General features: G+C 40.0%; 1 protein-coding gene across 1 annotated transcript in view; it reads right to left on the bottom strand.

The window, feature by feature from the left end:
* rims4 (regulating synaptic membrane exocytosis 4) overlaps positions 1-10,296 on the bottom strand; it is a 50,946-nt gene extending 40,650 nt beyond the window's left edge. Inside the window, exon 1 of the mRNA XM_038697337.1 lies at positions 8,974-10,296. Coding sequence (XP_038553265.1) covers positions 8,974-9,070 — 97 coding nt within the window. The 5' untranslated portion in view covers positions 9,071-10,296. The remainder of the gene's footprint in view (positions 1-8,973) is intronic.
* Positions 10,297-18,857: the final 8,561 nt, after the last annotated feature.

Raw genomic sequence — 18,857 nt, forward strand, 5'->3', positions numbered from 1 at the left:
GAGCACGAAGGGAGGATTTAACCTGTCATCAGAGACAATGGGAGGTGGCTGTGAAAGCTCTGCAGATCAACACATTCAAATTGCCTCTCAGTGATTTCCTGTCACCACCACACAAAGAACAGTTGTTAACCGTTAAGAATGAAATCACACTCTCATTCATTATGTAACGGTATGTTTGAAGAGGCATCGCAGAGCTCGTCTCATGTGGTTTTGTCTCCACTTGAAGCCCACATGACAAGCTGACTTCCTGCTCTCAGTCAGGCACAATGCAGCCTGTCAGGACAGTCGGGCCTTTTAGAAGTGCATCATTCAGACCTATACTTCTTTTTCTGTATTCTGACCATTCTTCATTTTTCATCCCTTTTCCTCTTTGCATCCTCCTCCATCCAAAAACCCTTTCTTCACTCCTTAGTGTCCTCCCTAGTGTCTGCTCTGCACCTCTATTTAGATCTCCATGTATTTTTGGGCTGCATTTTAATCACAGGAGAAAAATCTATTTTTTCAGACAGACAGACAGACTGCTCTTAAATTGTTAGGATATCATGCTGCATGGTGTTGCTGTTCTCTCATTATTAGAATCTGTTTTCAGGTCCAACATATTTTGGGTCGAGTGTAGTTATACTTTGCTTTGTTCTCATCAGGTCTGACTGTCCTTGGGTCCCTTACTGATTGGATCTTTTTTGTTGGAAAAATTTATACAAAATGTTTATGTTTTATGTCATTTATGTCCTGCGACCCTGTACACAGGATAAGCGGTTGACGAAGGATGGTTGGATGGATGGTAATTTAACCCCTTGACGCCAATTGTCGCTAATTCCCATCATGCCTCTTCCTTGCAGACTGCAAGCCAAGATAGCACATGGATTCCCCCAATGCTTGTTGGTGCATACTCGATACGTACCTAGGAACCTTTTGTAAGCCCTGCTTTCTCGTTTATGTCCTTTTGTCGCTAATTTGCATCATACCTACACATACCTGAATTTATATCTTTTCTATGTTCTATAGACAAATTAACAATCTTCACTTAATTTAACATCAGCTTGAAAGCAAATGAAAACACAAATAATTTTTTTTATTTTTTAATTGTAAAAAAATTCATGCGTTAAGGGGTTAAGTTTCAGTAGGTCATATATGGGTCTGTTTCAGATTGAGTCCAAAATTTTCAACATGTGTGTGGATCAAATAAACAAACAATGCAAAAAAAAAACTCCAACAGTTAATTTTACACAAATATAGCAAAAGGTGGTCTTTGAGTTTAGTGTGAACGCCCCTTAATGCCCCTTACAAATTAAATTCTAACTGCCTCCTACACACCAGTGAGCAGGGTTTGAGCCAGAAAAGGCTGAACTTGCCAACATTGCCAAATTTCTTCGTAAAGATGACCATATTGTCTGACGTCATATTACATTAAAAACCCCGGGTAATGTAAGTCTAATTTATCAGATCACTCCCGAACATGTGGCGCTGCTGATGTTCACTGCTGCCTGGGGTAGCTTTTCCACATCCTGGTGAGAAACACTGCATTGAAACAACAACCACAGTCATTATTCCTGCATTAGACTACAACACACTGACGAACACTTTCCCTGCTCTCATATTGCTCAGTATAACAAATGAACACCTGCAGCCTTCACCTCCTACTCCCTACAGAATAGACCTCCTTTCCAGGCAGTCCATTTTGTATTCCTGACTTTTCTGGGTCATCTCTCCAGCTCAGAAGCACACCAGAGACCTCCCTCCTCCTATCATTCTCCCCTCTTTCTCCTCCATTCTTTCTCCTCTATAACTCATATGTTTGACATCGGCTCCGTGCATCTTTCTGTCTCATTCCGGGTACTATACATTATTGTAGCCACGGTTGCAGCACTCCTGCGGTAGAAATCTTTTCAGTACATTTCTTTCATTAAAAACACAACTTCATGGTATTTTTAGATTTACCGCAACTGAGTATCTTTCCTTTGTCTCTGCTTTTTGTCCTTCTTGTGCTTGGTTTCCATCTGACTTGACAGCAGGGATGAAGACAAAGAGATGGAGTGATGATACAATGAAGGGAAGGAGAGGATAGAAGAGGAAAAAGAGGGTAGATACAAGAGGAAGGAAGAGAGGATAAAAGACAAGGATAACGAGCAAGGAGGAGAATAGAGACCTACTGAGCCATTTTAATTTTTCCATTCTCACTTCCTCCCTCCCTCCCCGTGCTGTTCTTTCACCTCGATCACTCTTCTCTCCTTCCTGTCTGTCCCTCTGTCTCTCCCCCTCCATGTGACCCCTGGTTGATATGATTGAGGCTGCTTTCTTCTTTTCATATGTATTCCTACCTGTCTCTTTCCACTTATCCCTCTCCCTGTTGCGTCATCCTCCTTTCTATCTTTACTCCCTCCACCTCTGCTCTAACATCCATCAGTTCCAACTCTGCTTACATTTGTCCCTCCTCCCTCCTGTCTCTTCCTCTCTATTTCTCTCTTCCTTCCTTCACTTCACTCCTTTCCTGTTTGTCCTCTGATTCGTCGTAGGCTAATGTTCCAGATCCTCACACAAAAAGTGACATGTCAATGCCTTAGCTGCTGTTATGACGCCATAATACCTGATGCATGCTCATACTTCCTAAACATCTAGCTGATTCACAAGATCATTAACAAATGATGAGTCTTGGGAGGGAAACACAGCTTCTCCAGAATTGTCTCTCTGATCTTTCTGTATCATGTGAAATACACACAAAATAAACTTACCTATAAAGTACAACCTTACCTTTAACGTAAATGTAATCTCATTTCTAATCCTCATCCTAAACCCAAGAGTTTGTCCTAAATTAGTTGCTTAAGGAAGTGAGAGGCCAAAAAAATTCTCACTTTGGAAGAATTTCCTCATTTTTCTTTTCTTGTGAGAACATTTGGTCCCTACAAGCAGAGACTTACAGCAGCACACGCTCTCACACAAAGAAATATAGACTCAATTAGTCTCCCTGAGCAGCAGCCGCAGCGCCTGTTCAGTTTCTATATTAGAGGTTTTTTTTTCACCTGATTAATGGGAAACTCAGAATGAACAAGAACAAGCCTGAGAGAGAAAAGAAATCCTCCCCAAACACTTAAACATTATTCTTTAAAAATGTCTTTTGGCAATGTACTTTTGCTTTCTCTGGTAATCTTCTTTAGTGCACAGTACTTTATAGTAGTTTTATCATTATCAATAACATGGACCAAGCTATTTCTAAAATTTGACTGTCAAAAAAGTAATGTAGTATAACTATAGTTACTATATTACAAGTAAGCATATCGAAAAATTTACTTAAGTATATAGGTATGTGAAAATATGTGAGTCGAGCACTGCCTAGCTTTGTTGAACAAGATACTGTAGTTTAGCAGTGATGTGCAACAAAAGCTGAAAGCAACAAGTAAACAGCAAATATCTGGGGGGTTTCAAGAAGACTTCTGTGAAATGTAGGAAAGTTCCACCGGCAGGAGAAGACAAGAACATTTAAGGGACTGTGAGTAACCTCTGGAATCCACTACATTATTCAACATTGACTTTTAGGGGAATTTGTCCTTTAACATGAATGGATGTCGGACATTGGTTTATGACAGATAGGTTGAGATGGCCAGATTGATGACTGGCTGAGTGAACATTTAATTTTTCATGTTTTACATTTAATAATGCAGGAAAATCAGCTCAGTCTGTCACCAAGAGAAATCTGACACCTGTGCTGCTAGATAACACATACATAAGTGTGTGTGTGTGTGTGTGTGTGTGTGTGTGTGTGTGTGTGTGTGTGTGTGTGTGTGTGTGTGTGTGTGTGTGTGTGTGTTCTGTCTGCTGATCGTCTGGGGAGACATGAGAACAGAGAGGAAAAACAGCAAACTGTAATTCAGGTCAAAGAGAGAGACGTGAGGAGAAGCTGGGATTTATGTTTTATTTTCTCTCCCAAGGAGACAGTGAAGAGTCACAAATCGCTCTTCCTTTAAAGGTTAAACCTTTGATTCTCTAATCTACCTTCAACTTTTGGGGTGGCTGAGGCTCAAGTGGTAGCCCGGGTTGTCTAGTAATTGGAGGGTCGCTGGTTTGATTCCCATGCTCCCCCCAGTCAAGTTGATGTGTCCTTGGGCAGGTTACTGATACCCTAAAATAATCCTGATGGTGTGTGTGAATGTCTGTCCATATTTGTTTCAAGGAGGTATAATTCATAGTGAATCTTAAAAAAATGGCAATTGCGTGTTTAGACCACAATTATTAGCTATATCAGTCAACATAATGAAGTTGAAATTGAAGGAATATTTCATCCTGTCGGTCTATCTGACGATCAGCATGACAGATTTGATGTAAACATGGAACTCAGCTGATCAGATTTTAGTGTAAGATTTAGTAAATGTATGATTTATAAAAATAAATAAACACCACCCTCTTATGGATTTGCTCTATTAGGCCACAGTCAGACCAACAATAAAGAATAATCACAGCATCCTCATTCATTGCACACTGAGGCTTCCTGATAAATCATGCAACGTCTGTCGCAACAAAACACACATTTTGGCCAATACCAAGCGCATATGTCTACTGTTAACCTTGTGATTGTCCAGACATGGGTGCAAATAATTATCACTGTGATAACTTTCCAGAGTTGTAAAATCCTCTTTCATCAATATAAATCACTGAGCAATGTTTAGGTGTTGGACTTACTTTCAAACTCATGAGTCTATTACTAAACTGGACTTCCTGGATCTTATTTCATCATATGCCCACACCATCACAGCCCCTTTCATTTTCTTAACACTCATAACTACATGGTGGGAATGTTAAATGTCCAGGTCTTCAACATCAGCTGCTAAAGGTGTTGTAAATTCAATTCCAAGGTACAAACACTAAAGTAAATAAACAACAGATCATGTTTTTCAGGCAGGAGAAGTGATGCTCTGCTGCTGCGAGTACGGACTTCCTTTCTGCCCTGTCCTGTCAGTGGAACATATTTGAATTAAACTGAACTGAAGTGAGAGTGGAAAACTAAAACAGAGAGGGGAGGGGCGCGGGAAAAGAGAGAGAGAGAGAGAAAACACGAGGGGAAGCGATTAAAAGACAATTTAAGGTGGAAAGACAGAGTCAACTTGCAAACAGGATTTTTAAACCACAGAGTGAAAGGTGGGCTGAGAGAGAGAAAGCTCGACAGAGAGACATTGGGACAAAAATGGAGAGAGAGAGAATTAACCTCCAATAAGGCCTCTATTTAGCTGCAGTCAGCCACAATCAGCAGCCATATTAGCATTTAATTAGACTGAGAACCACAAACCACGGCCTGCCGCTCCGCTCTGATTACCTCACACACTGCTTTCATATCTGTGTGTGTGTCCAGAGACTTGTGTATTTGGGAGGGTACATGTGCAACTACAATCATAAAAGTGTGTAAATGTGTGTGTCTTGGCTCGGGAAGACCTATATTTGTGAATGCATGTGTGCTTATACAGGTGTGTGTTTGTGAGAGCATGAGCATTCCTCACACCAGTGTGTGTGTGTGTGTGTGTTGGATAAAAATATTTAGACTTTTATACAGGTGATGTTCCCAGCATGCCGCCCTTCATCAGACTTTTCTTGGTAGGCGTCAGTAAACACACACACCTTGGAAGCAGGTGTCACAGTGTAAATTACCCTTGTCAAGGATCTTTATTTGTGTGCATACTGTGTGGTTGCCCTAACTCATTGGGATCCAATTTTCCAGGAAATGTGTTAATATATACCATTTTAAGATGATATGAAGGATGAACCTGAAATTAAATCATGGGAAGTAATATCAAAATAAGTAAAAAAAAATGTAGGCTGGCCTGTTTACAGTTATAAGACTAAGAGTCTACTTAGGCACATTGGTGTTTTGAGCTAAATGCTGATGCCAGCATTTTAACATGCTGACAATTGGCAAGAATAAAGTTTACAATGTTCACAATTTTAGTTTAGCTATTGGACTAAATAAGATGGTGGAGCTACAGTCAGAGGAGTGAGCACCAAAGTACAATTCATATAACAACACTATAACACTATAATACATTTGTCAGTAACTTTGTCTTAACACACATCCGTTGTCCTTGTTTGTTAACAGCGAGAGAGTAAGAGAGAGAAAGAAGGAAACAGTACTGTACTGCTGTTACAGTAAGTATAGCCAAAAAGCATCTAAATGAGCTGTGTACATGTATTGATATTCTTGTATAACAACTCCAAACAATAGCAGAAAATGTGTCTGCTAATGTTCAGATGCTCTGCTTCTGAAACACCCAGTGGACATCCAGAGGTAGGTTACATACATCCTAGATGACATTTCATCACAGGACATCTCACATTATATTTAAGGTGGGGTATGCGATTCTAATCCAATACACGTCGTTTTGTTCCAAGAACTGCATACCCCACCTTTAATGTTGATGATACTTATATCTAATATCTGCAAGACCCACAAGAAAAGAAACACATGTGTTTGGTAACGTTAACAACATCCCAGATTATGTCACGAGGTCAAGGTGACAATTATATGAAAGCTGGGTGACCTCAACAATGACTCTACAAGCACAACAACCCGAAAAACATGTGATCATGTAATGAGTGTCAGGCCTTACAGGAGTGAGCACCATTAGCTGCCAACAGCCATGAATAATAATATTATTATAATAATAATAACACATGTATATAATCACTATACTTAAAACTATTCTGGGGGCATTTGTATGGTTTTATTACATAAGCGCAGAAGAGAGGAGAGGAAATGAGGGAAGAGAGAGATGGGGAATGACATGCATTGAAGTACAAGGAGGTTCATTTATGGTCGGAGCCTTAGCTCCCAGGGCACCGGAGAAAGTTAACTCATAGAAAAAGCTAAAGATTATGGACCTGTGGTTTAGGAGCACCGTAACCCTGAGGCAACTAAATCCACAATGTTTTGTGGGATTAGCTTTACTGGCACAGGTGAGATATTGACTTTCACCAGGGCGATTAAAGGTGATTAAAGGTGATATTTGTCCTGTGCACAGCAGTGTTATCTGTGATCATCACGGGCCAAGCTTACCCCCATGAGAGAGTATAGGACAAACAATTTGTTAACAAGCGTCAATTTGTCAATTCAACGGTCTGAAAAACAGCTCACAGTCAGTTTTCTTCTCAAATTCTTTCCTTTTCCAGCTTTTTGTCTCACTGAGAATCTGAACAAAGGAGATTTGTGGGCAACAAATCTCCTTTGCTGAGAAGCAGCAAGTGGTGTGTGAGATATTTAGGTCGGGGTCGGATATGTTCCCCTGTGGCTGTCCACCGTGTGGTCTGAAGTGGGCTTTTACAACTGTAACCACACCTGACAGTGATGTCACAGTGTACTGACACACCCAGCAGTACACTTCTACATCACTAACTTACAGCAAGGTGGAAAGTTACACCACTGAAGGTAAGGGATTCTGTAGGAATGAGCTAATTTTAACAACTTGTGAGACTTATTAGTGAGCATTATTACATCTAATAGTTGCATTTGTCACTGTAATATGTTACAGTATGTTAGCAGGCTACAGCCATCACTGTGTGGCTTGAAAAAGAAGTTATATTTTTTGACAAATACTGTATATTAATAAGAACTTAAAATACTCTTATAGCTGCATACAACTACATTATATTGTTTTATAAACCATTTATGAAATGTTTGAATACTACTTATAAATGCTGAATAGGGAGACTTATTTGTGTTATTTCTAAATTTCGACATTGTCAGTTGATAAGCTCATAACATTGTGTTAAATGTGTTTTCTGTCTTAGATTTGTTTTTAAGCAGGAACCCTGTGACCTACTTTGCACTGAATATACACACTAACGCATGTGCATACATTAACACTTAGAACCTGCAAACACACATCAATGTTGTTTTTTCCAGAGATATATACATACTTTTATCTTTTACTTCAATTTCTATTGGAAAGACAATCTAGTCCTACAGGATTAGTATGACAGGAAATCAAGAGTAATGTAATGTAACAATACAGCAGTTCAGAGCAAAATGAATTACATCAGCTGATGCATGAGATTTGAGGAAATACTTGATCCTACCCACAATCTAATCATAAAAAATCTGACATAACCACAAAGGTGTGCACAGGCTCTCACAAACACACACGTCTGTGCACACACATACATAACATATATAAAAATACAATCTTAGTCTAATTTTACTATAATTTGAATTGATTTGACTCATCAGATTAAAGGTACTGAGATGAGGAAGTACAATAAAATCTGTGCTATTTTTTAAGGAACATGCTTTTGAAGGAAATATCTGAGTAGCCTGAAAAGCAGCAAAGTTCGACAAAACCCACCAAATGGTTTCTCACTGTGGACAAGAAATTAGAGTGTGCTCAGGTCACTTTTCTTAGAAGACATGTTGTTGTTTCAAACCTCATTCCTTTGAAAAATGACTTCATAGACTATAAATAATTAATGTGAAATGAATTACCGTCATTTTTATATCCCATCTGTTATTCAATGAGCTTTCAAGTGACATTTCAGAGGATAAAATCAATCGTAGTTTTGTTTGACGCTATGCTGCACATACAGTATATATTGTACTCATGCATTAAGGTATTTTATTTTGGACATCTGCCAATGCAATGTGTCTTGGCCTAAGTAATACCCCTGGATCACACTGGATCTAAAATGTAACAATTTAACATATAACATGAATAAAAATGTGCATTTTGGATATTGGACACATCAGCCAACAACATATCATACAACAGTTAATACAAACAAGGTACAGGTTTTTACCAGACATGGACATGTTGAAAGGTGAATGAGCCTGTTCTGAGCCATGACAGATTTACATAACACACTGCCTGACGTGTGGATGGAAACATCAGTTTTCCAGCAGACTGGTGGCAAATAACATGTGCCTTGCGTCCTATGTTTTATGAATGGCTCCAACAATCTTATTGTGGTTTTATGGGTCTGTTTGTGTGTGTTATTCCCACTCACCCCCATCATCCTCATCAAAGGAGTTCATGCAGGGGAAGTAGATGGCGAGCGCCTCGAAGGATGCAGACAGGCTGATGCGGCTCTGCGATCTTTCCATGTAGAGGCCCGCCGTCGGGCCCGGGTCGGCCGGCTTGGCCAAGCGCGGCTGGGCATTCTTCACGCGGAGTACGGCTCGCGGCGTCTTGGATGGCTGTCAGCTGCCCCCCACGGCAGATCCACCTCACCCCGAAAAGAAGAGTCAAGCAAGAACCCCAAGATGCTCACACCGAAAAAAAAATCGGTGCGAAAACTTACTTGCAGCAAGTGCCAACAGAAGTTGACATCAAAGAAAGATTTTGATGTTGGTCTTTGTATGTTACACAAAATGCGAGCTTGGGTGGTGCAAAGTCATCCTTGTCGAGTAAGATATCTCTGTCGGTTGCTCACTTTTGATGAGGTTAAGTGTCTTATTAAATGATATCTATTTAATAATTGAACATCTATCTGTGGCTGTGCGTAGCAGAGTTGAATCTCTTTCTTCCTGTCATTTCTGCTCTAGTTTTTTGATTCCGTTCTCAGGCAGATGCTGGTGTACGTCTTCCTGTTCCTTCCTTTTTGTCCTCCGAAGTCCAGGTGATAGTCTGATGGACTTTAGTTTGCCTGGCTGTGAATCTTTACTGCTTCTTCACACTGATAAAATCTTCCTCTTTTTGTTTAACAGCGAAAACTCCCTGAACTCTGCACTCTGCATGTCAATCTAACATTCATAGCTCGGGTGCCTGGTCTTCTTCAGCTCTCATGAAAGAAGGAAGATGGGAGGAGACGCTGGTGGTAGAGGTGACGCCCAGCGTGAAACGTGTTGCTTTCCGGCTGAATCAAAGCTTTTCCTTTCTACTGCTCAGCATTGTCATTTCCTCAAGCACAAACCAAACAAAAGCATCTCTTTCCCACACATAAACTGACTTTCAAAACCTGGAGACGTCAGCTGCAGGAGCCGTTGCAAATCTGCTTCATTTCCAAGCCCAGATCAGCCGAGAGAGCATCAGTTGCAGCAGCAATTGCAACTAAGGGCAATCTGTTGCTTCTGCTTTGATTTGAAATGTATTGCAGTTAATGATCTACTGCAAATGTTCTTAATGTTATGTTGCTGTTGGCCAGGTTTGTTGTCTTCTCTCCTCAGTCAGTCCTGTGTCGCTCCGTTGCTGTGCCGATGCTCCACTGACTGTCTGCTCCTGAGACAGGAAAGGACGAGAGAGACCGAGAGATGAAGAGAGAGAAAGACAGAGAGAGGGAGAGAGAAGCTGTACTGTTTAACAGCTTGTGTCTGACTGGACTCATTCACTGGCGACCTGCATGGAGAGTGAGAGAGCGAGACAGAGCAGGCAGAAAGGAGGGGAAAGAGAGCGAGAGAGAGGGAGGAGTGGGGGCAGAGGGGATAGAGAGCAGACTGTTGCTGGCAGCCCGACCAATCAAAATGTGGATGAGGGAATATGGGTGTGGCTTGGGGACAGTGGAGGCAATGCGGGGCAGGACAAGTTTGCAATGTCTTTCTCTCTATCTCCTAGTGTCTCTGGATGTCAGTGGTCAGATCATCAGAAATATATGAATCAAAGCACAGAGAGAGAGGGGTGCTCAAATGCTGAATGATGCCCTTCTCTATATTTTGATGCAGAATATTTTACCATTTAACCACAGATGATTGGTTACGTTGTGTCAAGTTAAAATTAGAGCACAGTAAAAAATAATAATAATTTAAAAATACCGTAAAACTTCAAATAATAACGAGGTCCAAAATAGCTGCCTACCTCCTTTACTGGCCTGGTGTGAGAACACAATTTGACAAATAAACGCAGGTCCCCATTAAACGCCTGGTCTGGTTTTTATAGAAGTTTATTGGATGTATAAAATTTCTTAAACCCCGCGGTGTCGCCCGCTTTAGCTCCCTCTAAGCTGCTTAGATCGTTAATAGCAATATTAACGTTTAAACGTATGATCAATATGTCAGTATGGACATGCTACACATCATTAGATCGGTTAGATTCTCCACAATTCAGTAGTTCAGTTCATTTAACAGAAACAACGTGCCCCAAAGTCTAATTCTTATAGATTTACGGGTGTAACCTGCATGGTACAAGAGAGGAAAGGAAGAAAGTGCTGCCATTACCTTTTAAGCGCTCGTTAAGTCCGAATGTGTCCATTCCTTGATTATTTGTATTCCTTTAGTCTGTAAGGGTCGAGAATCAAAAAGAAAGAATCAAAACAGTTTTTCCTAAAAATTAATCCAATTTGTAAATCCTGTCCTGTGAAATCCATCACGCTCTGTTTGCTAACTTCTCTCAGCCTGCACCTTGTTGTTTTCGTGATGTTACTTCAAAATAAAAGCGCATGTTGGAGCTAGATCAAATGAATGACGTGTATTTGATATTAATGGATAGGTTTTATGCAAGTAATATTCTGTTTGAAATAAATAAACTGTTTCATAGAAGTTTCAGTTTTGTGCAAAAGGAATTAAAGGCCTGTCCCATATATAAATAAATATAATAAATATAGGCAGGGTCAATTCAGTGATTTTAACAAATAAAAGCCTGGGCTATTAGAGTTTTACGCTTTACAACATTTGAGAAAAGGAACAAATCTCATACAACATTTCATAAATGTTTTGTCACAAATTTTGTGACATGAGCAGTTTTGCATCCAACAAAATTAAAAAAGCCATTGTTTACCCTGATGACATGTTGAAGGTGTGCTGGTTCACACAACCCGCAGTTAAGTGGTTAGTATTCAGATGCAATAATTAAGTAAAATTAGCAATGTAACACCATGTAAAAAATACCCATTACAAGTCCTGCATTCAGTAAAAAAAAACTTCAGTGTAAAAACGGTTAAAGTTAAAGGAAAAGGTTGCCATTATGCACCACAATGCAGAACCCTGTCAGTTATGTTGTGTTATTTGATGATTATCACTGATGCATTAATATGTAAGCAGAATTTTAATGTTGTAGAGTTTTGAGGATTTGAAAGTGAACTTAGTTGAGTAACAAATATACCATATTTCCTTATATAATGAAGTAGAAGTCTAAAGAAACACAAGATGGAAGTACTTAAGTGCAAGTACCTCAAAATTGAGGTATAGTACAAGTACACTACTCGAGTAAATAATAATTACATTAATTGCATTCCACCATTCAGAGCTTCACACCTGAGGCTCTCCATCCATCCATCGTCAACCGCTTATCCTGCATACAGGGTCGTCAGGGGCCGGAGCCAATCTCAGCTGACATCGGGCGAAAGGCGGGGTACACCCAATCCATTGCAGGGCCACACATAGACAACCACTCACACTCACCTAAGGACAAATTTGGGTCATCACCTAGTCCACATGTCTTTGGACGGTGGGAGGAAACCGGAGCACCCGGATAGAACTCATGCAGACACGGGGAGAACATGCAATCTCCACACAGAAAGGCCGGGGCAACTGGCAACCTTCTTGCTGTGAGGCCACAGTGCTATCCACCAGACCACCTGAGGCTCTTTGACCCCAAATTCATGCCAGATACAACACAGCAGTCGAAGCACTACTGAAACATCCATCCATTCCATCCACACTAACTCTGACGTCTATAACACTTTCAAAGCAGGGGGTCAAACTCTCTTTACCAGGCGGACTGATGAGATTACAGGTACATTTTTAAAAATCGGGGATTACTCATAGGGATTACTTTAAGCATAAAGCGTCCATGAAACAGAAAACGCAGTGCTATTTGCCTCCATATAGGCCTATGTTTTTTATGTACAGTCTATGGTATATGTTACGTGTTTCTGAAAAACACAAAGCTGGAGAGAGACGTGTCGCAGGTATTGATTGGCGTCTACAGTGGCCAGTAGCGCTGAATGTGTGTTAACGTTACGCCCACCCACCACATCATACACACTCCATGCGGCTAACCAGCCACAGATAGAGGCAGATAGGCTACAGTTAGCGGTTTAGCAAAAAGTAAAGATAACTATATCAGTATTCAATGGGGCCCAGATACTGCCATAGTGGTAACATAGTACAAAGCATATCATATAAAAACATTTAAACATGGATTTTGGGAACAGGAGATTTTTTTATTTTGTGTTTGTCTAAAAATACATCATTGATACTCTCTTGTCTTCATTTGCCTATTTGGCATTGAAGTAATCCAAAAGTAACTAAAAGTAATGAGATTACAGTACTTTTATTTTGTGGCACTTGGATTATGTTACTGATAACATTTTGAAACAAGTACTTAGTAATTGTACCGGATTACATTTTTAAAGTAACCCTTCCAACCCTGCTCCTCTGTATATTATTTTTAATTTTATCTTTCATACTTGCTTGTATTAGTAAGTCTCCATCTGATTTTGTTCTCTCTCTGACCATTTATTCTTATCTGTCTATTATTACTCCCTCTCTTCTCACCGCTCCTTTCCTTCCTCCCTGTGTCGTCGTCTCCATATTGTGCACTCTTTCCCAGTGTTCTTCTGTGTCTTGTTTTCTGTGAAGCAGCGAGGGAAAGAGGGAAGAGACGGGCTGTGTAATCAACGGTGCTTCACAGGGCTCCATTCATCTCTCTGCTTCCATAGATTGTGTGTGTCCCCTGTGGGTTCACACACACATAATCAAAACACAGAGACCAGGCACAGTTCAATACAAATACACACAAAAAGAAATGTATAGTGAAAAGCTGACTCATCACTGCGCTACCACATGTATAACAAGGCACAGTGGTGCCTGTTATGCTAACAACAGCATACTAACATGCTCAATATAGCAAAATAACATGCTGATGTTGAGCGGGTATAATGTTTACCCCATCCACCATCTTGGATCAGTGTGTTAGCATGCAAATATTTGCGAAATCTGAAGAATTTGCACTAAACACGACACAGCTGAGGCTGATGGGAACGTTATTAGTTTTGCAGGTATTTTAGTCATACACCAAAGTACTGATCAAATTACACTTTCAACCTGATGAGGGCGCTAGATGAAAAGTTAAGGGACAATTCATCCTGAGGGGGACATGAATGTGCGTACCGAATTACAGGAGATCTTCAGTCAGTAGGGTTCATGCTCTGGAGAGCATGACAGTCTGTATGCTACTATAGCTAATGGCCTTTGGCCTAGGGAGTATCTCAGCTAATACTTTGCACCAAAAGACCAGTGTTTTCATGATTACAGTAGTACAGTGTGTTTCAGTGACGCTTTGTTGATTTTACAATATTTTGTTTGGATTGGTTTAAATGGAGTGGCTGTATGCACACTGAAATTTTTAAGCACCCAAGTTTTTTATTAGTGCAAAGTTCTGAGCTGCAAGGTCTTCCTCAGGCAATATGTTCTTTTATCCAAAAACATTAGTTGCCTCTTGCTCTGTCACTGTTGTTGTTGCTTTCCTTACACTTAATTTTAAATATAGATGGAAGTATTTGTTTTAGTTAGTGACTCACTTGTTCTGCCTGAGAGGATTTTATGTAAAAAGAGTGTAATTTTACCTAGCTGTCCCCTGCCTTCACCCTCTACTTGCTAAATATTGCAACAATAATCTTGCTCCGTCAGTCAGATGTCTGTATTATTATTTTTTTTTGCTTCGAGCTATGACGCAGAATACTCCATCACTGGAATATCTTGCATCATTTACAGACCAGAGGAGTTTGTAAAAGTCAGAAATATCAGCAGCAAATGAATCCTGTCATTGGTGATAAACAGCCTTATCAACCCTGTGCAGACATATAATCTCTGGGGCAGTACACATTTCTATTCACTGGCCTTCCTACATGGTTGTTGTCTTATTTGGGGTCCTCATTCATGTTTGTGTTACTCTCAGTCAGAAACCTGTCTATGCTTTATAAAAAAGGCTCTTTACACAGCGATGCTTCCGTCCTTGTGTGTTCTGCTGAGTGTACTGTGGCCAGTGAAGTGCACTGGTATCGTGTTGACAAGCGTTCGGCCACTCGCTGTGAGCATGCTGTCCAAGCTCGCCTTATCACAGGAGCATTGACCTTTTACAACAAGTACCTGCCTCTGTCTCTGTCTCCGCCTTTTTCATGTCACTGCTGGTCTCTCTGCCTCCCTGCCTTTTTCCTCCACCTGCTCCTTTGTCAGGCTGTATGTCTACTCTTTTGCATTTCCATTTGTCTTCCCATGGCTCTCATCAGCTGTCTTACTTGTCTGCTTGCGTTTCCATACCACTTTATTTTTCTACCTGACAGTTCTTCTACCTTCTACTGTTCCTGTACTGCTTGTCTGTCTAAATGTAATGTAATGTCTTTTAACCTTTGTTCCTGCCATCACACTCCTCAATTTCTTTATTTGTCTGTTTGTTTTTTTGTCTGGGTTTGATTTGTTGATTGTTTTCCTTGCAGTTTTCCACAATGGTGGTTATTTATCTGCACCAGCACACATTCCTTTCTTAACTTTCTCTATATATCTACTAGTCTTTCCGTCTCTGTATATTCTGTATTATTTAAAGTCCAACTGAAACTAAATTGTTCAATGTTTCCATACAGCCAATCAAAATGCTTCATTCAAAATCATATTTGCATAAAGCACTAAGGTCAGCTCTGTCATAGGCAGATAGTCACACTGACTAACCAGCCAGACAGCAGCCACAGACTGAACAACAACCCACATTAGCTTTCCTGCTGAAGTCTGCTTCTAGTCTATCTTATAAGCATGAACACATGTCTTGTCATGCACCCTAGCTTATTGCATGAGTAACCAAACACCCATTCACCTGTGAAAAAAGCACTGCTAACATCAGTTTACAAGGTAGATAGCTAATTAGCTGCTCACCTGCAGCATATTAAACAGCATCCCTGCAAATTTAACTTCAGTCCACTTAGATACTGCTGTGGTCCTTACTCTTCACTACCACTAATGACACACTGTCTGCAATGGCTTGTAAGCTACAGCACAAGTTAGTTTACTTTGTCAATCATTACTCTGCCGATGTTAAACACCATCAAACACAGACGCCAACACACCCCTCCAGACGGCTGAAAGCTAAAAGAGGATCTCCGATATTTCCCTAAGGACCTGTTTTCTTTGTTTTTAATGATAAAAAACTATTACTCATGTTAACATTATTTTTTGATTGCTTAAAGGATGATTGAATGTAATTTCCATTGGACTTTAGCATTAGAATATATTCTGGTGGAAAATAAATGCAGTTTCATTGCATTACATTCATTTTTGTCACATATGGGCACAAAAATCCTCTCATGTGTTTGAAACACATACCATAATTATTTTTAATTTGAATTGTACTGATAAGAAAACAATTAGAAGAAATTACAGCAAGGCAACAATAAAAACTAGAGCAACATTTCTTTTAGGATAATCACATGTTCGCACAAAATCAGAAACACATTATCCCAGGGTCTAAAAATAGTAAGTCAAAATATTGTTCTGTTTTATTAACTGGAGGTAGAGAGCAGCAAAACTGATATTTATTCACATGAAAATGTCACAGTATTACTTCAGGTAGTTTAACAGCTCCTCCAGGCGGATTACAGAGAATTCATTCAATAAAAGGTTTGGTTAGGTTTGGGCACAAAAATGACTTAGTATAAGCAAATTAAATTTTGGGTCAAAATTAATACTTTGGCATCATGATTATAGGATAATCCCATGATTAAGGTCTGGGAACGACCACCCTCACACTTAAAAGAAACCAACGTTGACAATCTCCTGTGTTATGTCCCACTTTTTGTTGTCCCAATCCATTTCGATGTCCTCTATCTGCATATTTTATGACTCTATAAAAACATCACAATACTTCCTTCTTTGCAACCATGGACAAGAGTCATAATTCTTACAGCTGCTAGAGAGCTTTGTAAGTTGAATACAAACATATATTTTGGGGGGATTTGCTGAAATGGCTGTCGTTTTTCCTGGGAGGACAGTCTCGTAAAATTGTATCACACTCTTCTTTCTTGTCAAAGCCTGGTGCCTACAATGCAACTGAACCGCTGACAGTTCTGTCGGAGTGTGTTATGCTAGCAGTGGCTGATATAGCCTCAAGCTGCTTCTTTCTAACTCCATATCCCCAGATTTTATTTTTTATTTTGCCAAACTTCTAGTTTTTAGACCCAAGTGATGCTGACATTACATGAGAACAAATATCAGATTTCTCAGATTTCCTTCTGAAACAGCAAAAGGCTTTGTACAACTTTCTTCACACATCTATAAACAGACTTTGATATGTAAAATCCAAAGACCAAATCCTAACCTTGTTTGATTCACTTTTAAAAGTAGTTTCCTCACCTGTCTGTCTTTCTAGCCATGTTTCCATCTATTTGTCAAGCAAATTTTAAGTGGATTTTTGAAATGTCGCAAAAAATAATAAATAGCAGATGCGAAATAGGTGTGTTACCATTTGGAGCGAATAAACCAGGTTACGGCAAGCATAGTTGCATCAGTAGTTGATGTTATACATAGCTGTAATAAACAAGAAGTATGGGTTGCAAACCAGAAACAAAACTAGTCGCATGGACCTGAGGACCACTGATCTTAGAAAAATGGTGAGAGGTCCTCAGAAATGTGTTTCAACAAAGTCCTTTTAGGCAAGTCATGCCACTCTGGGCATCTGCACTTTCACTGGTCACCGGGACATAAAAACTACATGAATAGAATCAGCATTAAAATCTAAAATAAGGTTTAAAAAGCGTTTTTCCCAACCGGTTCTACTTCTACTTCACATGCGTCACCACTTCCGCGCATGCGCAGTAGAAGTAAAACAGACCATTACGTCAGTGGAACCACACGATTGGCTGAAATATGATTCCCGCTTGGCTGTTAAAAGCAGATGATTAGCTTTCTAGTGGGAGGGGCAGGATAACCACCATCTTTATCATTACGGGCTTTCCCCATAGAGTTGTATTGAGAATGTGATTGAGTGGCATGTCTCCTCTAAAATGTCTCTGGTTTCAAGCATACAAATTGCTACCGCCATGTCTCCGCGTGTTATGAGAATATCAGGCAAGACGGCGATTGCGGTAACAGCCGATCAGTCGTGAGTTACATGTTCACCAAGTCAGAACTCGGCAAAATTGTTTGCATCTCCCATGTAGTACATTAACTATTTTTCGACAAAGGCATAAAGCACCTCAAGCGAGAATTTTCTCATGCAATACTTCAAAATGCGCATAAAAAAATGTTGATAGAAACACAGCTTCTGTCTGCCACAACACAGCTCAGGTTTTTCACATTTATGCTCATAGAATGCAGATCTTTAATGAAAAGAGCAAAGTTACTTTAAATCGAGAAATGAAATTCAGCCGACTGAACCTTGACCTGGACGGTGTGAGCAGAACAGGGCGTAAAGGTCACGTCTATGTTGCCTGCCTGCTTAGCTGCCTGTATGTCCAAATCGGGATGTTGCCAAGGCAACTGCAAGTTGCAGCAGCAACGTCAGGATCAGCTGACACTGATGTGAGATGACAAGACCACCCAGAGAGGAGGAGAGAGAGTGAATGGAAAAGGAAAAGAAATAATTAAGGAACAGACTGAGGACACAAAGTATATTTAGGGACATGCTGCAAAAAATTTTTAAAAAAGGGATGGAATCAAAGGGGAAAAAGAGACTAAAAGAGAAGAGGAGAGATGAAAAATAACAGGGAGGGGTCTCATCAGAGATCAAATCAGTTATTTTTGAAATCACCCCAAATCTAAGCTCACACACACACACACACACACACACACACACACACACACACACACAGCCATGTAGTCCACTGAGATTATGCAATTGAATGTGTGTTATTCCATCATAATCCTCCCTCGCTGGGTATTAAGATTGAAACTTTTATAAGTAGAGTAGAGCAGGTCTAAAGTGATCTCTTATTCTCTTTCTCATTTTCTTCATCAATTCTTTTGTTCGGAC

Source organism: Micropterus salmoides, unplaced genomic scaffold (genome assembly GCF_014851395.1).
Source record: "Micropterus salmoides isolate LMB-PRFRI ecotype aquatic unplaced genomic scaffold, ASM1485139v1 Ms_hic_scaffold_4, whole genome shotgun sequence".
NCBI classification, from domain to species: Eukaryota; Metazoa; Chordata; class Actinopteri; order Centrarchiformes; family Centrarchidae; genus Micropterus; species Micropterus salmoides.